General features: G+C 45.2%; 1 protein-coding gene across 1 annotated transcript in view; it reads right to left on the bottom strand.

Annotated features, from left to right (window-relative positions):
* Window positions 1-8,703: 8,703 nt before the first annotated feature.
* Window positions 8,704-21,608, bottom strand: part of INADL (InaD-like (Drosophila)) — a 149,447-nt gene continuing 136,542 nt past the window's right edge. Inside the window, exons 39-44 of the mRNA XM_010582302.1 lie at window positions 19,403-19,520; window positions 17,822-17,859; window positions 17,411-17,533; window positions 16,212-16,316; window positions 12,806-12,909; window positions 8,704-9,272 (exon numbers count right to left, since the gene is read on the bottom strand). Coding sequence (XP_010580604.1) covers window positions 9,245-9,272; window positions 12,806-12,909; window positions 16,212-16,316; window positions 17,411-17,533; window positions 17,822-17,859; window positions 19,403-19,520 — 516 coding nt within the window. The 3' untranslated portion in view covers window positions 8,704-9,244. The remainder of the gene's footprint in view (window positions 9,273-12,805; window positions 12,910-16,211; window positions 16,317-17,410; window positions 17,534-17,821; window positions 17,860-19,402; window positions 19,521-21,608) is intronic.

A 21,608-nucleotide genomic window follows, 5' to 3' on the forward strand; every position in this document is an offset into this window, starting at 1 on the left:
ACAATTTTCACTGAGTTTTTCCCCCCCCCGACAACTCTGGAACCGTGCTGGCGGAGAGGAATTTCACTCTGACTCTGCTTCCCAGAGGGAGGTGAACTTTCTGGCTTCATCAAAATAAACATGGGAGATTTTCTGCTAAGGATCAGGGTGGCTTTGGGAAGCGCCTGCCTCCTCCTGCCTGCGGGATCCCTCGGGATATCGAGCTCACCATGGCGCGATTTTGGGACAGGGGACGTTAATTTGGGGGCATGCTGCAGCTCTGCAGCGAGGAAGCACAGACTTTGCCACCTTCCCCCTGCCTCCCTCCAAATCCCCCTTTCCCTCGCATTCCCATCCCTGCAGCCCAGGCTGGTTAACACGTACAATCCCAGAATGTTTATTTTCATTCCTTTGCCTTATATTCCCTCTTTTCCCCTCGAACCGTCTCCCCAGGGAGGAGCAGCTCCCACGGGGTGACCCCCCCCGGAGCAGCTCCTCTGCTTACGTGGACCTCGAGGGGCTGCGGACGATGGTTCAACGGTGCCCTCGGCATCTCCCAGTGCCCAGCATCACGCTGTCGAAGTACCGGATGGCACAAAGCCAACAGAAAAATTATCTGCGGGATCTCAGTGCTGTGAAGCGCCCAAGAGCCAGCCTTAATTTATATATTTTGATATCATGGTAGAGATCAAACTAAATATAGGCAAGCAAAAATACATCCCCAGTGCGAGCTTTGTACAATACAAATGGAGACAATTAAGTCACAGCAAGGAAAGAAATTAATCTAATGATCTTTACAGGCTCACCATCTAGGAGCTGATTAGCTATGAAGGGAAAGAACGACGAGAAATACAGCTGAACGTGATTTTTCCACTCTCCTTATGGCCATTTCTAGTGCATCCCTTTCTTTTGCCGCAAGGAGGGGAGCAGGGACTCTGACGGTCTCATCCGAAGCACCTCCACGGTGATGGGGAATGATGTCGCTCTGCATAGCCCTCAGCATCCATGCTGGGACTGAAAACGGGATGACTCCCAGTGGTTCTGGTTTTTCCCCTCTAATTTACTGAAAACCTTCAGAGAAAGCCCTCTGCCACCTGGATGTTGTCCCCTGACCCTCATGCACGTGAGCCTGTCGGGTGTCCCTGGGGATGCCGGGATTGCCCGAGCGCGATGCTGGACACCGAGTGCTTTGGTGACAGAACAGGGATGGGAAAGGGGGGATGGCGCTGCCAATAGGGAGATGCCAGAGGAAAACCAGCCAACTCTACCCAAGGTCCATCCTGGGGAGAAGGGGACCCTGGATGCCTGGAGACATTCCAGGTCAGGTCAGACGGGGCTCTGAGCAACCCGATCTACTCGAAGATGTCCCTGCTTGTTGCGGGGGGGCTGGACTAAATGACCTTTAAAAGTCCCTTCCGACCCAAACCATTCTACGATTCTATACCCCATGCCTGGAGACCTCATCCACGGCTGGCAGGCTCCAGCTCCACGGCAAAAACCGGTTTTGAAGCAAACGTACAACTCCACGGCATGTGACCGCGCAGGGGCCGTGCTGGGACACGGACCCCGTGGGGAGCAAAGCCCCCCGACCCCCGGGGCTGCCGCCTCCACCGCTTTGCCCCCCTGGCTCTCCTCCGTGCCCTGACCGACCTCGCTGGCGCTGGACCCGGCCAGAGCCACGTGAGACCCTCCTCACCCCAACCAGCTGCCTTCTGCGCGTGGTTTGGTGTCGATACCCACGCCAGATACAACACGCAAAAGAAACAGCCGGCCGCTTCCCCCCCCCTCCCCCAACCTCCTTGCCGAAAACCAGATGATCCCAAATTGTTCCTCCCACCGCTTGCGAGGCGCGGGAGCGATGCCTCCCTGGGGAGGACTAGGGTGGGAAGGCAATATCCAGGAATTTTGGGGGAGATGCGGCCATGCTTGTGGCCCCCCTCCCGGAGCAGGACAGCCCCTGCGGCCGCCCCCGCGCCGTCCTGACCTCAGCTGCAAGATATGCGAGGAATGAAAACGCGCGGTCCGTGGCTAAACGTGCGGTCCCTGTGATCCGGCGGGCCCAGACAAAAGGCTGCCTTGTGCTCAGCGCCTGCGTCTGCCGGGTGGTAAAAACATCACGGGTCTCGTGCGAGGGGCTGCGGGCCTCCGGCTGGGAAAAGAAACGGCGAAGCTGTCCCTGCAGGGATGCGGGTGGTTCCTCGGCATCGGCTTAAGACCGTATAGTGCAGAAAAGGGGATAAAAGAATTGCAGTTATTTGCTAACGTTATCCAGGCTACTTTAAATATTGCAGTTAGCTTTTGTTAAAGGTTAACTCGTCTCTTGGGCTGTAAATATCAGGGATCCTCAGCCCGTGGTGTAGGGGAAGACCCTGCTCCCTCTGGCAGGGCAGGAGCGGGGCCGGGACCCCCGGGGGGACACGGACACACGCAGGCACAGGGAGAGCCGGGCAAGAAATCTCCATCGGCCTCCGAAACGGGGCCACGGCCACGTTCAAAGCGCAAGGAGGGAGCAGAGCACCTCGAGCCCGATGCGCACGCAGAGCCCCACGCAACCGGTGAACACGAGCTTTGGGGTTAATTAAACGAGCGGGCCACTCCCAGGCGGTGGGGACGTGCCTTGGCTCAGCTCCTTTGACATCTGCGGGCAGATCCTGCCCGCCACTGGGTGCTGGGACGAGCCTCTTAACGCTGGGGGACAGGCAAAACCGATGACCGGCAGCTTTCCGGGGTCTGAGTCGAAGCACAGGGCGTGAAACGCAATAAATTCCGCTTTCTCTTTCCTCCTCCAGTCTTGCCCATGCAGGTGGCAGGGAAAATCAGCACCTCGCGGTTTATCACCCAGAAACTGCCCCATCGGCGGCTTAGATGGTGTCAGTTCAGTGACGATCAGCAGAATTTAGTATTATTAGAAGAGATGAATGTCTCGGCGGCAAAGGCAGATTTATTTGCTGCAGGGGAATGAGCTGCCACGGGGGCACGTCGACAGCACCTCTGCTTTGGGGTCCGTGGGACCAAGCTGCCCCCCAGCACCCCGTCCTGTCCCCACGGCTCGGCACGGAGGGGCCGCTTGGCCCTGCTTTTGCCAGGGATGGAGGGCAGTTATCAGCAGGGGTGAAATGGGCCGTGATTTCACCTCCCAGAAATCTCTCGTCATCGTTGTACCCAGGTGTCTCCTCCTTTTTGCAGCACCCACCTATTTGCAGGGGAAAAGACAGAGTATCCTCGGAGCATCCCTTGGGGCAGCCCCTATGGCAGGGCCACCAAGCCTGGGCTGAAAGCAGCAGAAATACAATATTTTGTCAATTGCTCCATCTAGTGCCATTTCAGCAGAAAAAGCAGCAGGAGCGCAACGCCCGGAGCCGCTGCGGCCGGGGCCTGCGCAGTTTTCCCTGGCGGGTGTCTGTAGCAGTTCGGTGAGGATGCGCCAGGTCCCCATCCTGGTCCAGCCCTGGTGACGTCCCCTGGTCCAGCCCTGGTGACGTCCCCTGGTATGTCTCCCCCGTATGCTGCTAGGTGGGATGAAAAGAAGGATAACAAAAGTACTAAGTGATTTCTTAATAGTTGAAAATGCTCGTAGGGAATATTATGTTTTCAAGGGCAAATATTTCCATGTAAAGGTTTATAGTCCCATTTTGAGAAAGATGAGAGAAATATGATAAACGAAGCATAGGCTTTTAGCCGTGGGTCTGCAGGGTAAGGGCGGATCTCAAAACTCTGGCAGGGTGGGCTCAAGCCATCGAGGAGATGAGGACCAGCTGCTGACACGTCACTGAAACTCAAGTGTCACCCAAAGACCAGGGACCACGTAACCCCATCACCTGCGACCTGCAAGGGGACGTCTGGCGTGGAGGGGGTTAAACAACACGCAACCAACAACATCTCACGCTTTACCCTGCACAGGGTAACACCGACACAGACAGCAACCATCCCCATTTGCTACCCCACTCCCCGATGTAAAAACCAGCAATATTACAAAATGTTTGCCTAACATAATAATAATTTGCCCAGTTTGATCTGCTCCCCCCAATGCAGCAAGCGAAGAGGTTTTTGTGAGCATCAGGAGTGGCACACTGATTCCTGCTTCTCTGCCAGGAGCAGTAAAGCCCCCAACTCAGAAATAAACCTGACCCCCATGCACTTTTTACTGGCTAAAGTTGCTTTCCAGTGAGCAGACACCAAGCCAGTATATCCTCAAGAAGCGAGGGGGTCTCGTGGGAGTTCCCAGGTGCGGCGTTACGCTCTCGCTGTCTCCCGTCCACAGGGAGATTTGTGCTGAGATTGCATTTTTGGAGCAGCGTCGCACACGAGCATCCAGTGTCCTTTTTCCTTGAATGGAAATAAGTCTGTAAAAAAGCCCACCTGGCAGAGAGGGGCAAGGAGGGAAGGATAGCGTAACATTCCTATTTAGGGGAATTTATTTGCAGCTCCTTTTCTGCTGCATACAAGTAAACCAGAACCTCCAGCAAACGGGCTCCCAGAGTGCCAGGAGAAACCCATCTTCTACACTTATGTTTCTTTTCAGCAGATGGCCTGTCATACCTGCACATCAAAGTGTTAAAAAAGAAGTAAAGGGAAAAAAAAAAAGCCAACGATGGCTTTAGGAGATGGAAGAGACCATTTCCATTCGAGGTGCAAACAAGTAACCCTCCCCAAAAGTACATTTTCTTCAGGAAAAAGGAGACCTTCAAGGACCTCTTCTTTTTTGGTTTACCTCCTCGTGGCAGCTTGCTGATGAGTTTGTAAAAGCAAATGCAGTGTCGTGTCATTTCTGGAGAGAAAATCTGTTTCCTAGGATGTGATGGCAAGGAAAAGCCGAGCTCAGCAGGTCTGCACCCTGCCCAGGGCATCGCGGATGGGAAGCACAGCAGAATAACCCTGTGTCAATGCAGTTTTAATTGGTACGGTTACTTTGATTAGGATGTGATTTTTAATTTTAACTGAGCAGTTACAGAGGCACAGCACCTACAGCAGGTGCTGCGCTATCAGGAATAAAGAGGTTTTTATGCTGCCACTGCATATTTTCCTTTTTGTGCAGGAATCAGGAATAAACTCTGCTTCAACCCCACCAGACTTGTGAAAGCAGCAGAGACCTTGGAGGCCACTTGGACAAGGCTGAAGGCAAAGTCAAGGCGATCCTTGTTCCTTTTCCATTTGGGATGCTGCTCTCTGATTTGTTGCCATCCTAAAAGGTCCAGCTATCACAGAGAGAACAAAATGTCCATTGCTGCTAAGAGGAAAAACAATGACCGTGACAGTGTTTAACCAGAATGTAAATACAGCTAAACTATGGACGTAGAAGTGTGAAACCGTGGAGAAAGATGGTAATGGAATTATATATCAATGCTCAGCACAACTGTAAAAACTAATGTTTTATACATGTGTAACGTTAAATTAATTCATTCCAGTTCTTTCAGGCAAAGGTACATTAACTGCTCCATCTCGGCATAATCACATTACCTCAACAGGCTCTATACATGTCATACTTCCAGGGTAGTAATCGCCATTGGATTAATTACAGGGAATTTAGAGGCATTACAGGGATTCCTTATGCAGCAGTACAATGTGACAGGGTCCCCTCATCCCTCCAGGCTGACCGGCTGTCCGCACCGGCGCAGCCTCCACCACCACGGTTCACGTCTCGGGTCTCGGGCTGCACCCAGCGGGCGCTTCTGAAGCTCAGTGCTTGGCAGCGCGGATCATGCCTGGACGGGCTTTGTTCCCTGGCAAGCTCACGTGGTGGGGAGGACACAAAAAACTTACAGCATCTCAACCCCAGCCTCTGGAAGAAGTCTAAACACAGGCATAACTTGCCCTTTTCTTTGCAGAGTTAGCCAAAAAATGCAAACCGTCCTAAGATGGCTCCTGGTGATGTCAAGGATGTTCTCGACAGTGTCACTGCAAACTGCAGGTTATTCCCTGTCTCTCCAGGTGACGAAGCTGATGGAGGGATTGTGAACAGCACGTGGCCTGCCTGAAAGAAGAGGCTCTGACAGCTGAGTCCTCAAACTGAGGCAGGAGAACCCTTCCCACTGGTACACGAGAGTTGAAGTGGTGGTGAGTGGCACCTCTGAAGGGTTGCGAGCCACCTCCGGTATAGCTACTCCTCCTGCAAGCATCCTTCGTGTTGATTTTGATTCCTCCTGGCACAATAACTATCCCTCGGCACCTTCGCCTTCCTCCCCTGCTTTTGCTGCCTGTGCACCAGATCTCTGGTCTCTCAACAGAGCTGTTTTTGTTGGTGTTGCCCTGATTAAAAACTACTTACCAGGCTAGAGCCACCCAGATGGGTGGCTGTAGCTTTCTGACGGAGCACGGGATGGCTCCCTGTGACCGTCTCACTCGGGAGCAATCCTGCTACCTGGATGCAGAGCCTTGGCTGGCTGTCACCGCAGCCTTCCATCACTCCTACGGTGACCGCCACTCCTGCTCCCCGAGAAGGGCAATCATGAGCCCTACTTGGAATAGCAAACAAAGACATCTCATGCAATAGATTTTAACAGTGACTTTAAAAAAAAAAAGCACAACTACTTACGTAACCGAGCTTTATTTAGAATCTTTGAAGTCATAAAATGTCTCATTTTACTGATATACGTAAACATACAATCAGAAGGTTTAATTGCTTTTTCCCTTACACAGAAATAAAGTTTTAAACAAACCAGAACACCTCAACCCAGACAAGCGTAATGCAAATTTAATTATCTAACTTGGTCCTGTACATACAGCACACGCTTCTCCGCATGGTCACTGGTTTATCAATTAGTTGCAATATAATTTTTGGCAGTAATATATTCAACACACAAAGTGCAAATTACAAGAAGCAGAAAATGTTCTCTCTCATTCTGAGCAATGAGAAGTGCAAAATACCTCAGCCCATAAATTCTATTCTTTATGTATACGAACAGTATGTGCATAATAGGCTAATAAATAGCTGTGTAAAACTTCCTAGATTAAATGTGGCAACATCTTAAAGTAGGAATGCAACAGTTATAAAAACATAATCAGACAGAGGAATCATTACATTTTGTTCATAAATTCCATACAGTATTTCTGTGGGTACCTCTTCACATTTCACCTACCCGCCTTTAACTTCTGCATACCTTGAATACTTTTGCAACCAAAGGCAGTTTGTTAAAAATTCTCCCATTTGCTACATCTGGACATATTTCTGTGCATCTACAATCAAGGTTCCACTAACACTTCACTTGGCAAATCAAATAGTACAGTGGGAATCCATTGAAAATGGGAAGTCTCTTCCAGGCACTGCTAATGGAATACCCACTAATTGTTCCAGCAGGCTAAATGCACTTTGTGATTACCTAAAGAAAACTTTTCAATGAAAGAAGGAAAACCGTTTCAACGAGAGCTAATCACAGCTTGCTTCAGTGTAGTTCATCTCGCTTCAGTACCTATTCTTTTATGTAAAATAGGGAAATACCCACCGTAGATAAAACATGGTGAACAACAGTACCTTTAACATAAACCCTGCACTATTCAGTTTTTACACTGCAGATTTTGAATCTTCTTTCCACTTAATTCCAGGGATTTTTCACATAAAATGAGCAGCCAATTTTGACACCACCACCACCACCACCACCCCTTAATTTCTCCCAGCTACATCATCATTATAAATTATACCAAATAGTCCAAATCAGACTGGGCTGCTTCCTCTAAAACCCTACTGTTCCTCTGGATAGGAAGATTAAACCACAATGACTTATATTGCCATTAATCTGCCTGCCAAATTCATTTGCTAAATCACTAAGGCCACGGTCATATAATCACTGCAGGAACGGCTGTGACACGTAACAAAGTTGCTAACTTTTGGCTGAATGTTCCTGCATCCCACCTCCACCACACAGAGCGGGACAGGCCTTGGGAAGGCTCCTTGTCAGCTTCAGCACGCTCTTGCCTGTCTTAACTTAAACCAAAAAAGTAGTCGGGGGCTTCGACTGAGATGTCCGACTCGCCGGACATCACCTTAAACTGCTGCAGCGGTCTTCTGCAGCGATCATCTCACCATTGCCTGGTATTATTTGGTATTATCCAAAATTGAACTCCAGCAGCCCCAAGAGAGAAGCATCCTCTGTGATCCGTGAAAGACTTTTCCTGCACTATCTGATCCTGGGGAGACTCTTGGAAATGTAAAACGGTTTGCTAGTTCGGATTAACTTCATCTAGCCTTAAAGACAACGTGCAGAGGGACCGCTCACCATCATTACTAGAATTACAGGATCACATTGCCGAAGCAAACTTTTTGTCTTCATTAAAGTTTCAGGATGAACAATTATGCTGCAACTTGGCACAACAACAACTGCCTTTGTATGCAACATGCCTGGCATATATCAGCACATTTCTTCTTCTTTAAAAATATAATTAGAATAGAACAAGATAGGTTGTTGTTGTTCATGCTGCCTAAGTATCTGAAAAGGCTCAAACATTTTAAAAGCCTAAAAAAATAGATTTCCCTCTCCCCTAGTTTATTTTTCATGCTAAAGGCTGCAAATTGACACATCACAGTAATTACCTCTGACTAACTTCCAGAGACCTACCCAAAGAGATAAACATGAGAAGTTCACATTTGACTATCAGACTTACTGTGCCGAGCACAAATAATTTCCCAGAGGAGAATTTGATATTTCATCATTTGGAACAGTGGTAATTTAATTACATTGCTAATGTTTTCTGGCATACTTGAAAGGACAATTAGCATAAGTAAATCATGAGTGAGATGACAAGTCACTCGGCATTTATTTCTGCTCATCAGATGAGATCAGTTGATGATCTAAATTCTCTTTTGTGTGCGAACTGATTCCAGGTTCAGCAATTGTAACTGGGGTTCAGACTAGTGGGGATAAACCGATGTATAAATAAACTAAAATGGATATTGTTCTTTGAAGTTTCGTAATTAAACTTGTCCAGAGAAACCTCAAAACCCACCAGAAGTAGGGGAGGGTGGGGAGAAAGGATGATAAATGCGGAAGGCTAAATGAAGCTCGAGATGCACACTACCCTTTCTGGCGATGGGGTGAATACTAATTCATTTTTGCCAGGGTTTGCTTTACATCCTGCTCAGGGCTGAGCAGTATTATTATAGCTCTACTGATGCTCTAAAATAATTGTTTTTATCTCCGCAAGCGCAATGACATTCATGATAACACCGTTAATGTTACAGTTCCTTTCTGGCGCTTCAGAATAGCTACAGCTTGCTCATGAGTAACACCTTCCAAAGCTTCCCCGTTAACTGCTAAAATCTGATCACCACGCTTCAGTCTGCCATCGTCCGCAGCTGCTCCCTGCAAACGGCAAAGTGATTCGTTAGCGGCTGGTAGCACGGAGCCCTCCCGCCTCTCATAATGCTGATGGATGAAATGAGGAGGGATGCAGCACTGGAAATCCCACCGTAACTGGGTGGGGGACGTGGGAAGTGACAGTGCTGAAGTCTCCCTGAGAGCTTCAACCCTTGCTCACCGCTGACCCCGCTTACCCAACCCTGCACGGTCTGGTGATACACCCCTGGGAAGAAGAGGATCGGCTCATCCCTGAAAAAACTGCAGCGTAAAGACTCCTTCTGGCTTTTCTGATTATGAGGAGGCTTGTTGAAGCAGCGTTTAAATGTACTCCGCAGCCAGTGCTGAGAAATGGGTTAAAATATGGGGAGGGAGCGGGACGCAGAGCTCATGCAGCAGAACAGCCCGGGCACTGCCCCAAGCCCTGGATGGAGCTGGGCTCCGCTGAAGGTCCTGAGAAGCTCCCACAGAACTTTAGAAGTGGCTGTTCTCCTCCAGAGGCCTCAGTGCAGCTCTTTTACCTAAATCCTGAGCCCTGCCCTGCCCAGGGGTCAGCTCATGGTGTCCGTTTCTGCTCCGTGACCCCACCAGTGACTGCAGTGTGTTCTAGCTTCCACTTAGGGTTTCTCAGCTGTGCTCACATCTAGAAACTTGTAAATCTCAGCATCAGTTTAAAGAAACAGTATCTTCCCATGTTAATAATTGCAAATTTTAAGAAGACCAGCTATTTGTGGTTTGAGCCCCGGTATCACAGAAGCAGAGGAGACATGACTTCTACTCCACCTTCAGACAGAATTTTCTTAATTATGTCATCGACCCTGCCAGACGTGCTGACACAAGTGACAGCAAGTAGGCACGGGACAAGCAACTGTGTGTGACTGACTTTGAAGTTACTTTATGGGAAGCATCCCTAATTCCCACGGTGTCGTCCCCCCCCCCCCCAATTTCCAAAACTCCCTTCACACGGCCATGCCTGACGTATCTTGCTGGCCCACGCTGAGCTCATTTCTAGCACGGGAATGGGTGGGAAAAGGGGCACTTCTCCCTCCACGGCTGTACCTGGCCAGGACCCCCAGGTCCTCCCCAACACTCAGGGTTGGGGTCAGAGGTGGGCTGAGACAGCCGCGCCGTGAGCGGCTCCAGCACATGGGACTGGAGTACACACAGAGACACAAGAGAGAGAAGCTGGAAGCAAGGGAGAATAACTAAAGCCAGCACCGATGCGTAAGCCAATTCATTATCAAGTTACAAAGTACGGCGTTTTCCTATTTCGGTGTTTTTTCTCATTGAGGTGACTACCTGAGCACAGGAGCTTATTGCTGGTTTTCCAGCTAAAGCTCAGCCACAAAGATACAGCATCTCTGCAACTGCCTCCTCTTCTGTACAGTGGGAAAAGTGATGCCTCCATACCTCTTGGAAGGCTCTTTGAGATTTACAGATATAAAACTGCCTTATAAATATTTTAATGTATAAAACCAAGTTTCCCAAGTACACAGAGCAATTTTGCTGAGATAAAGTATCTTGTTTCAGCCATCAGTAATGTGAAATATAAACTGAGAAGCCGGCTGTGAGTTCTGGGTCCACTTACTCACATCAATGCACTTAGACAGTACATTTTGCTTTCTACTACATAATATATTAACCAAGCCAAATCTTAGCTTTACTTTTAAAGATAATACAGAAAAAGGGAGGGGAAAAAAAAAAAGATACCTTGGCAAATATAGTCTTGACATAAATGGGCAGGTCTCCATGGGGACTTCCATACCCCCCTACAATACTAAATCCCAGTCCATCAGAGCCTTTCTCCAAAGTAATAATCTTAGGCTGAGGTGCTCTGAAAACACAATAAATATCACTTAGAATAGTAAAGTCTGTCTCTAGGGACTTTATGCAGAAGGAACACTTACAGAGATATTTATCTGTCAAGAAGTTTTTCATACAGTCACAAACCACGACTCTTGCCCTTGCATTGAAACACACTCCTGCACAGCCCGGAGTTCAAACGCTGTTCTGTCTACTTCAGCCCCTCGCTTTGAAAATACTTATTTTTAATAAGAGCTCAACAAGAGCACTTATCTCTGACGCAGAAGTGAGACTCCCCTCATCTGCAGTCGCTGCATGTATGTAAAGGAGAGTTTGCTTTCTTACCAGCCAAGCTGTCATCTTTAGTCTGCATAAGTGACAACTGCAACAATTTCCTTACAGCATAATTTTATTTTATAACTTCAGAGGAATGAGTCTAATAGACAGGGTGCAGCCAGGAACACTTGTGTTTAGTCTCAGCTCTGCTGCAGGCTCTTTGGGCTGTTTTCTAACAACCTATATTTGACCTGCATCCCTGCGCCTCGTAACCCCAGAGGCTGACTCCAGCCCCCCTCACTTAGTGCATCGCTTTGAGCCTGACCTCTCTTCAGGGGCTTTTACTGTCTACATTGAGCAAAGGAAGATTTTTGGTGGAATTTAGACCACTCACGTATATACCCATCTCGAATCTGAAAAAGTAATTTCTACATATTTGGAAAGAATTATTATGGACAAAAGCTGTTTGGCATCTTCCACCTCTATAAAGGTGTAGCCTATGATGACTAGTATCTAGCCATTTCTTTAGGAAAGAACAAATGCATATGCCTACCTAATTCTGCTTCATATTTTCACATTCAAATTTCCTTACTATTTTGATATGAAAAGAGAACACAAATCCTTTTATGAAGTAAGCAATTCTCCTTTGAGAGCAGCAATAAAAACAGTATCTCACATGGTAAGACTAGAGAATGCAGCATAAATAGCTTAACTTTTATACTCAAAACCCCCTGAGGTAGGGCAGCAACTTGCATCTCAGCTTCTTAAAATAAATATAATGAATCAAAGAACGAAAATGAAGAACATAATGAAGCTAATGAACCAAAATGAAGATCAAATGAATTTCAAAATGATAACTGCAATGCTATAAGCTACCCTAAAAAGCACACGATGGAGAATGATGCATGGCCATGGGAGGGCTAGATCTCTAACTTCCATCACCATACAGAAGTGCTGTAAGTAGAAAATTTTTTAATCAGACTTTTTCGATCTGTAAAGCTAAAAAGATTCAAAAGACAAAGAAAGTTCTGGGACATGTTTTGAGACATTTGTCTCTGATACCAGGCTTTTTAACACCTCTTGCCTTAGTCTGCCAATGACAAATTATTTGAAATTGCTACCATCATAACTCCTTTCAGACAAGGAAGCCAACAGACAAGGGGAGAACTGTTATGTCAGCATAACACGTTAGAAAAGAAAGGAGACAATTTTTTTTGAAAATGTCCAGAACTAGTGCCTGGAAACACATTTTGTGCTTATTTACTCAAGCAATTTCTGTCACCAGGTGAAGATGGACACGTGTTCATAATCAGCCTGGAGAAGGTCACAGTTTTCATTTTAAAGGTGATGGAAAATTAGAGAGAAAAGCAACAGGAGAGACCTCCTTCACCACCCTAGGCTTTTCCCTTGCATGGTGCATAGAAATCCACCCCAGTTATGCAGACTAAGTATGAACTTACTCGGGATCCTCAGAAGGATGCTCAGAAGAAGAGTTAAGGTTGCATCCTGCAGACATGCTCTCCAGCTGGGTAGCAATGGCACTGATGTTGGTATCAGCCACAACCTAAACAGAAGGATGCAATGAAATACTATGTGTGTTCACTTAATACCAGACGTCTTGGCTAATTATATAGAAAATAGCTGATACATCAGGAAAATCAGTTGCTGAAGCTTCCTCTTGCCTTTACATGACTATCACTCAGATGCTGAGCAAAGGGGAACAGTCTTTCTGGATAATCCAGAGAAAGAGGTTACTTTGTCAAGGAAATAGGTACGTCTCAGAGTCAACAAAAGGTGTCTAGGATTGGGCTTGAAAGGAAAGGTATCCCACAGAGAGCACCTTAGCCTCTGACGAAATACAGAGATCCAAGGGACTGTTGGGCAAATGCCCTGAAATACCTCAGATTGGTTTGTTTGCTGAGCAGGGAAGAAATTAATCCTTGGTTTCAACTCTTCTGCAATTTCCAGCATGAATCCAACAAACTGGATTCTTAAACTTCCCAGTTCTGGCTCCTGCATCATTCTAAAGCCATCATGAATTGCCACCACACAGTAATTAATAGAGTTAATGACATTTTGACAGGCTGTGGGGCAGCAAACTTGCTCAGGCTTTTTAAAGCAACCATATCAATGTTGTACACGTTAAGTTACAAACACGACTATAGCCGTACTGAGAAAACAGTTACTTGCATGCTGAGGTCTGGGGTTTGCCATTCACAGGCGTTTAGCCTCATAAGGATAAAAGCTTGTAGCCTGCAGGCCCAGTGGGATTTATTAAACACAAAGTGTCATTGCCCACTCCAGCTTTTTTTCCTAACCTTTCACTGCATGCTAATTTTCTATTCTTTGCTTTTTCTGGAAAAAATTTGAGGAAACCACTATGAAGTGATTTGGATTTTAAGTATTTACAGCTGAAAGGACATCAATTTCCTAACAACTACATGCCATGGTTATCCCCTAACTCCATTTTCTTGTGATGAGATGTTCTTCTCTGCTTGACATTTACTGTACAGCGCAGGACTTTGGCTCAGAGACAGTGAGAAATACCCAGTAAGTAAATTTTCAATATTTCCTCTAGCTATCTATGGCCTTATTTTATCAAAATTAACAGGTACTTTTTCCACTCCTTGCTGTGAACATGGCTTACGGGAAATGTACCTATTTGAAATAAAAAATCCATCATATAAATCCCCCGTTTTAAATGAATGCTCACAATTCTTCCACAACAATATTTCCCTCTTTCTAATCACTTGCAGCCGAGAGGGTGGTAGCATTTTCTAGGAAGGAAGATTAGTTCTCATGCAAATTTTGCATCCCAGGACTCAGGTTCTTGGATCCCCTAAATGAAGGGGTCCAGCAGACAAGATAGTTGCACCTGGCTCAGCCAGCAAAGACACCGTTAAGTTTTCCTTCCCGTTGCAGTAGGGGAAAGAGTGCCAGCCAGTATTTGTCATATTTTGTTGTTAAATAAAATGAGGGCAAAATAAATCTATATTCAAAAATCTTCAGTTGGCAGTAAGAACGTATCAGAGTTCAACAACCTTGTAAAAAAGCTTCCCCTTATCTCATTACTACACCTGCAGAAAAGAAATTAAATTAAACCAAAGCATCAAAACAGCCGAAAGGGATGATTGTTCCCCTGAGACCCTAATCTCCCATTTGCAAACAGCATTTGCAAACTCCTTTACCATCCTTCCCAGGACGTACTGATAATAAGCCTTTCCACCCCACTGAACGCAATTATCTGACCTTTCAAAGCAGTTTGCCATGAAGTGGTCTAACCTGATAATAAATAGAATTACTTAATGACACATCAGTCATGATTATCACAGCGATAGGATTATTCCATTTAGATTGTTTTAATAAAAAAAAAAATTAAAAAAAAGCAATCTGGTGATTGAGAAGTACCTGCAGTTAGCATGTCAGGTAACTATATCACCACGCTTACGGCAGGGCTTCGACACTAGGCCCTGCTGGTATTAAAATATAACATCCTACTGTCACATAACACATTTTTAATAGAGGAAAATAAACTCTATTCTATCAGAATAAACCTGTATCATCTGTAAAAAGTATTAAGCCCATTTTAAGCTAGACAGCAAAAATGCGGAAGAAAAACCATCAGCTGACAAACCCAAAGACATTTCTAGAAGAACCTCTTTGTTTATGTGAGCGACCAACTGACAGCGTGCTTCATCAGGAATATTTTTAAATACATGATGAGGTGGAATACGCTGTATTACAGCTTTCAAGATTAGCAATTTTGGGTTCTGCAGCAAGCTTTCATTTTCTATTCAGGGAATACTGTTGACACGAAAAGTGAAATTACTCAACATTAGTAACAATATGATAACTATAATTTAACAGAAGATTCTCAGCTGGTGTATATCTGTGTATTTCCTTTGACTTCAATGGAACTACACAAGTACACCATCTGCTCTGGAACTGGCTCACCACTTACCAGGTCAGCAGTTCATGGGTAGACAAAACAAAGAATAAGCAAGTCTAAAACTAAGTTTATTATCATTTAATTTCCTTTTTTTTTTCTTTTTCCCCCATTTTTTATAGTCACATTTGTGTTGTAATGCAAGCAAGAAGCTTGCAAAAAATCTCTCAAGATGTGTTCCAATCCAATATGCTGCAATGATAAAGAAAATTAGAGTAGATTTTAGTGGTATGTCTTAAGCTTGTTTTCCAATTGTTACAATAATTCTGCAAATGAGTAGTATTTTGAATTCTCTCTGGCAAGTATTTTTCCCATTTCTTTGTGTAAACATAAAAATAAACTAAAGATGAATATAGCGGCAAGCAGCAATTAGAACCAAAGTGGCAGAACATGTATAAATGCAGCAGTGATAACACTGGTTTTTCTCTCGAGTGTCGTTATTCATTACCTGTAGAATAATCTGTTCTAGGCAGCACTGTCTTAATGATGATGCTATCATTTTTACTAAATACTGCTAGCATTTCTTTCTTCTATCCCTTTCAAGAACAAGGAAATTAACACTGTGGGCAGTTTGGTCACAGTCTAGTTACATGCATACACACATATACACATACGTAATTTCTTGTTCCTAGTTAACTTCAAATTAAAAAAAACTTGCAAGCTTGTTGATTTATCATGTGTAGCAACAAGTTATTTTGTTCTCTTTGTTATGCTTTTATACAATCATGCTCACAGCCTGTATGAATGGCAATAAAGAATTTTTGAATGAAAATTATTTCTTGCTTTCATTCTATGTAATTCCCATCAGCAAGCACCCTGCAATTCTGTGATGCCTTGTGCCAGTGATGCTTAGGGTTTTTTTTTCCCCGAGTGCCATTTATCTACCCTCATGCAGCTGCATGTTCAATTTATCACCATACCTGCAGGATAATGCTCCCATAAGCATTCTTTAGTAGATTAACCGCATCTGCATGAGACAGCCCATCCAAAGGTTGCCCATTAATACTGACAATCCGATCTCCAACCTAAAAGTACAACAGTAATGGAAAATTACTAGCATTAGGGAAAATTAAAATTAAGAATGCTTAAAATTCTCGTGAACTTGGCACTGCACAGTCATGCTTCTCTTTTGCAGGATCCCTTTTGTGAGAATTCTGCATTGCTAGTGATCATTTACCATTCTTCAGAGCAAGTACAATACGGATTTTTTAAAAATAACAATGAGATCAGAGAAACAAAGATGGGTTGTAGTTTACTATTTCCATTTGCAAGCAGAGAGAGTGAGATTTTCATTGCTGTCCTCCCACCCAGAAAGGATTCATTTGTGTTCATATGTGCAGACAAGTTCATATTCTTACAGATTATGTATGCACATGCTGCATGCAGTATAGGAAAGCAGGCACTTCTGATATTAATCTAATTAACCTAGATGATTTCTTCTTCTAATACATAAAAATGATCTTGACCCTGGCACTTAGTGCTATTGTGTAATTCTATTAGAGACACGGCATGAATGTAGCAGCATGTACTAATGAATCTCATGGGCCAAAGCAATCCTATGTATCTGCATAATAAGTTCTTTTCAATACTAATGATTCCTTACAACTCTCTGCAAAACTGCAAGTGTTCACCACGGTCATTCCTGGAAACCCACATATCCTGCGGGTCTGATATAAGTGCCTTATTTTGGCATTTCTTTATAAGGGCCTTAAGATCAAATAACTAACTTCCGATCTGTTTTCTACCTGGTTTGAGCTCTAAATGATGCCCAGTCTGCAGTCCCCAAAATGCCTGTGGTTTCCAGAGAGCCTGTTGCTGCCCTCCCTGGGTCTGGATGAACATATACATTCAAAGACTACTGCAAATGCATTTATGTTCTTTCTCTTAACGTCACTTTTCCACTGTGGGCGACAATTGCCATTATCCCAAGATGAAATATAATTAAAAACGGAAGAGAAGGGCAGCTTTTGTTTTTTTTGTTTTGGTTTTATATACAAAGAGGCAGAGTAATCTATGAGACATTACAAAGTGATGGCACATACAGAACTGCTTGAGGCTCCTTCTCTGTGGGACACATGGCAGATGAAATAGGAAATATTGAGAGGACCCCTCCACTCACTCTGAGCCTTTGGGTACGTGCAGCCACACCACTGGCTTGAATCATAGCAATGAAGATGGGAATATCTCCTAATGGACTTCCCTTCCCTCCTGCTATACTGATACCAAGTGCGTCATTTGGTCCCTAAAACAAAGCAAAACAAAACAACATTTGCAATTGGAGCAACTCGTAGAGGTCATTGTTCAGTGTATAGCAATGACTGACTCATTTGATTTTTGAAACAGGGAGAAAATAGATAGGTTTGACAGACACACGCATCCTCACGCACGCAGGCCCCATTACACAGGCGTACATCCAGCAACCTATTGCAAACGTAAACAATGCAATTTTACTTCTGAGAAATGCTACAAAAATTAACAACTTCAGTTAAAGGTGTCAGCTTTTTGAATTGATAGAAAATAACTCACTGACCCTTGTTATCTCCACAGTCCTTGGGCCCATATCTGCTCCTACTAATAAAGAAACAAACAATTAGCTTCTGTAATTAAGAGATAATATAATTAAGAGATAACACTGTCAGGTGACAATGGTCCCTTGCTGCCTAGTCAAGAGTTATCACCAAGCAGAAGCGAAGCCTTCCTGTGCCAAACCAGGCAGCGCTGCTCACGTGAGAAGGATGGGATTTCTGTTTCACCCAGAGATGAATACGGATGTAATCACTCCGGCTGACGGATGCCACCGTGACACCCATTGTAGCACAGCGGCTGCTCGCCACAATCTATTGAATAGCAGCACTCTGCCGGCCTGAAGAAAAGCCCTACTGTGCATTTCACTCAATTAAAGATTGGCTTATTATTCATAAATCACAATGTCCCTACCACAAAGAGTAGGGCACACGGCTGGTCTGAGACTGTTGAGGTTCCATTGATTTCCTCTTCTAATTTGTGCTGTATTAGTAAATAACAGGCAGCCAGGAGGTCTGGCTGGCATATATCTAGCCATAGGACATTTGAAAATACTCAAAATATATCAAAAAAAAAAAAAAGGGGGAAAAACCCAAGAAAAACCCAAGAAAAAACCCAAGAAACAACCCAAGAAAAAAAAAGGGGGGTCACTTCAAAGGAATCATTCAAACTGGGACCAAACAGCCTACCAAGCTGATGGTGTAGTCACGTCCTGGGCTCTGCTATACCAACCCCTAATTCTATCAGCTTTAATTAAACTATTTTAAGAACCTTTTGGAAGGCAGGCAGAATTAGACTCTTTCAGAAGTTAATGATTCTTAATAATACATATCGGTATTTCCCACTGCCACGCATGTGTGCTCGTGCAGATATCTGCTCCGAGTACCCAAGGCAGGATTGCCGCGGTGCTGCGAGGTCCGCGGCAGCGAGGAGCCCAGCCCCAGGGACGCCGAATCAGGGCGTGCAGACACGCACTCTCAGCGCGGCAGGGCCCTTCAAAATGGCACAAGGAAGGCTGCCCAAAAAGCCACACGCCTCCTCTAGCGCATGCAAACTGGTGGAAGAAACGTCTTGTACTTCTGCCCACGGTCAGACACGAGCAGAGGTTACCAACTTCTGACGCAGGTCAGAGCGCACAAACGAGCAGACTCTCCACAAGCTACTGCAGGTTGTAGATTTAGCACTTGCTAAACCTGCAAATTGCAAACTGGGCATTGTGACTTTCTCATTACAAAACACCCCTTTATACACTCAAGAGCAACAAAGATATAAATGAAGTGGTGGCAGCTTTATTCCCTGAGAAAACTTTCTAATGCGAGAACCTTGCCTGTGCTAAGCCTCTGACAAGGGCGTCGGGGAATAGCGGGGCGCAGGAATTCTGCACTTAAAATAGAGGAGCCATTACTCTACTGGTAGACATAAAAATAATGTCATCTGCTGGAAAGTGTTCAGGTCTTAAAACATCAGTGGTACGTCTTCTGGGAGGCTGAGTAGGAAAACCAGATTCAAGTATTCAGTTTTGCTTTTAAAACAGCACAGATATAAAGCAAATAACACGCAGCTATTCTGACAGCCACCCAGTTTGTACCTGAGTTTCTCTGAGACACATCTGCTGAAGATCTTTTTGTGCTGACAAAATTCTGTAAGGTAGAGAGGACCGGAGCAAGCGCAGGGTGGAAGTGGCTATGGACACTCTGTTGGCTCGCCTGAAGTTAAAAATAAATCAAAACCTGTGAGTCAAACCCAAACGTTCACTTTAAACCAGTTCCTGCAACATACGGGTGCAGCTGTGCTCTGTGCCAACCAGACTGGAAATACCACATCGGCCACGCAAGTGCAAACCCCTCCGACTTCAACTTCATTTCCTACCTACCAAAATCCATCCCTGAGTTGTAGGCACGTCCGTAGCGCTGCTCACTGCACAACTGCACTTCGCTCCCTAAGGTGCGCACCTAATGCCTACGTTGTGTTCAGGTCTGCTCTAGAGGGCTTAAGGAAGGAGGATTAACCCCCTCCTTTGCTTATTCCCAGTGTGTCTCCAAACCTGAGGAGAAGGGGAGATGATGGTTGCTGCTACAGCTTGTGGGTATCGTCCCCACAATGCAGCCAGCAGGCACCTCACTTACACCCACCTCGTTACAGGGCAGTAATCTACAGGCTTTGTTATTTTAGCTGAATATATTATCTGATTACAAGGTCCTGTAATTGACCCCGCTCCTTTCATTTGACCAAGAACCTACTTTTATTTCCAGAATAACATGTCAGGTGACAAAAGGGAGAGCCTCCGAAGATAGCTGCTTGTGCACGTTACCAATTCTTGGCCATCCATTTCAAGCCCTCCTTTTCCCTATTTCCGTATCTGGCTTTATCTTCAGACTCTGCCCCTCGAGGACACATCATTATCAATTTAGGAAATGCGTCTGAGCGACAGCGTTCACCGAGGGCCAGACCTTCTCAACTAAGCCGCCTTATACAAAACAAAGATCTGGTCTATACTTCTCTGCCCACAGCAGAGCTTTCTCCCTCTAAATGCATTAGGTGGTGAATCAAAAGCTCTGGCAGCATTTATCCTAACTGACCAGCGTGCAGCTGTCAGTGATGAACAACAGGCAGAGCACAATTTCCACCTCTAGCTGCCAATTCACGGGTCAGTTAACATAATTTGCAATGCGCGTGAAAGAAATCACTGTCCTGCACCACAAGGCTTATATTTCTACTGTTAAAGGTATGCAACGAACCAAGAAAAAAGCCAAGTGAGGACAAAAGTTCTGGATGCTCTTGGCCAGCAGCTTCTAAAACATCGCTCGCAGTTGTGCAAATCATTCAAGCTGATTTGCTGTATTATCTGCCAATATTTTTATAACTCTTGGAACGGTTTTGCTGAGAAACATTTATTCAGTTTTCAAAATTACCAAGTCACTTAGGAGCAGTGAGATGAAGACTCTAAAATGACTCTGCATTTAGAACAGCAATTAAGATTTCTTGTATTAAAAGAAATACAGAAATTACCAGGTTCCTGTAAAAGCCTCTTACGCTCCAAAGAAAGGAGGATGACACTGTTTGATCTGACTTTCTACCTAGAATCATGTTAGATACTATGGCATTTTGCTTCCCTTTCAGCTATGAGTTTTACACAGTAAAACTGGGTGGATAATTTTTAACCGTCACTTTTTGATTACATTGCTCTTGCCTAGGCTAGCTGTTGATACAATGACCAAAAAAAAGTAATACTCAAGACTGTTGTCTTTCCTTAATGCAATCAGTATAATTTCCCTCTGTTATTTCATTTCTCTTTGCCTGCTGCATGCAGTGCAGATGTTTCTCCAATGATATTTAGTCATTATTTTTAAAGCTGGGCTTAGCCCAGCTGTTCCTGCATGGCTTTAGCCCTTCCTGATACCTCACCCACCCAGACAGCAGGCTGGATTGCTGCTGGCCTTTGGAAAGTTAAGAAATCACGCCACACGCTTATGATTTTGGCGCCCTTTTGGGGTTGTTCATGCACGACATCAAGGACAAGCCTCCCCTCTTACTGACCTCCTTAAAAGCATTCCTGCTTTAACTTACGTCACCCCTAAGCCTCCTACAGCTCCTCCTTCTCCGTTTCCAAAACTAAGCCCTTCTTTTAGCATTGGTGGCGGCTGAGCTGGATCCCACCGGTGTGCAGCCTCTCCTGCCTGCTCACACATCAGTGGGAGAGGGAGGTGTGTGGGCAATGTTCCCCGGGTCCCTGACAGCTGCCCCTGGGCAGAGAGGGGGCAAAATACTCCACAGCAACAGCACTGCTGCGAACC

The sequence above is a fragment of the Haliaeetus leucocephalus genome, unplaced genomic scaffold, assembly GCF_000737465.1.
Source record: "Haliaeetus leucocephalus isolate CR32 unplaced genomic scaffold, Haliaeetus_leucocephalus-4.0 Scaffold848, whole genome shotgun sequence".
Taxonomy (NCBI): Eukaryota; Metazoa; Chordata; class Aves; order Accipitriformes; family Accipitridae; genus Haliaeetus; species Haliaeetus leucocephalus.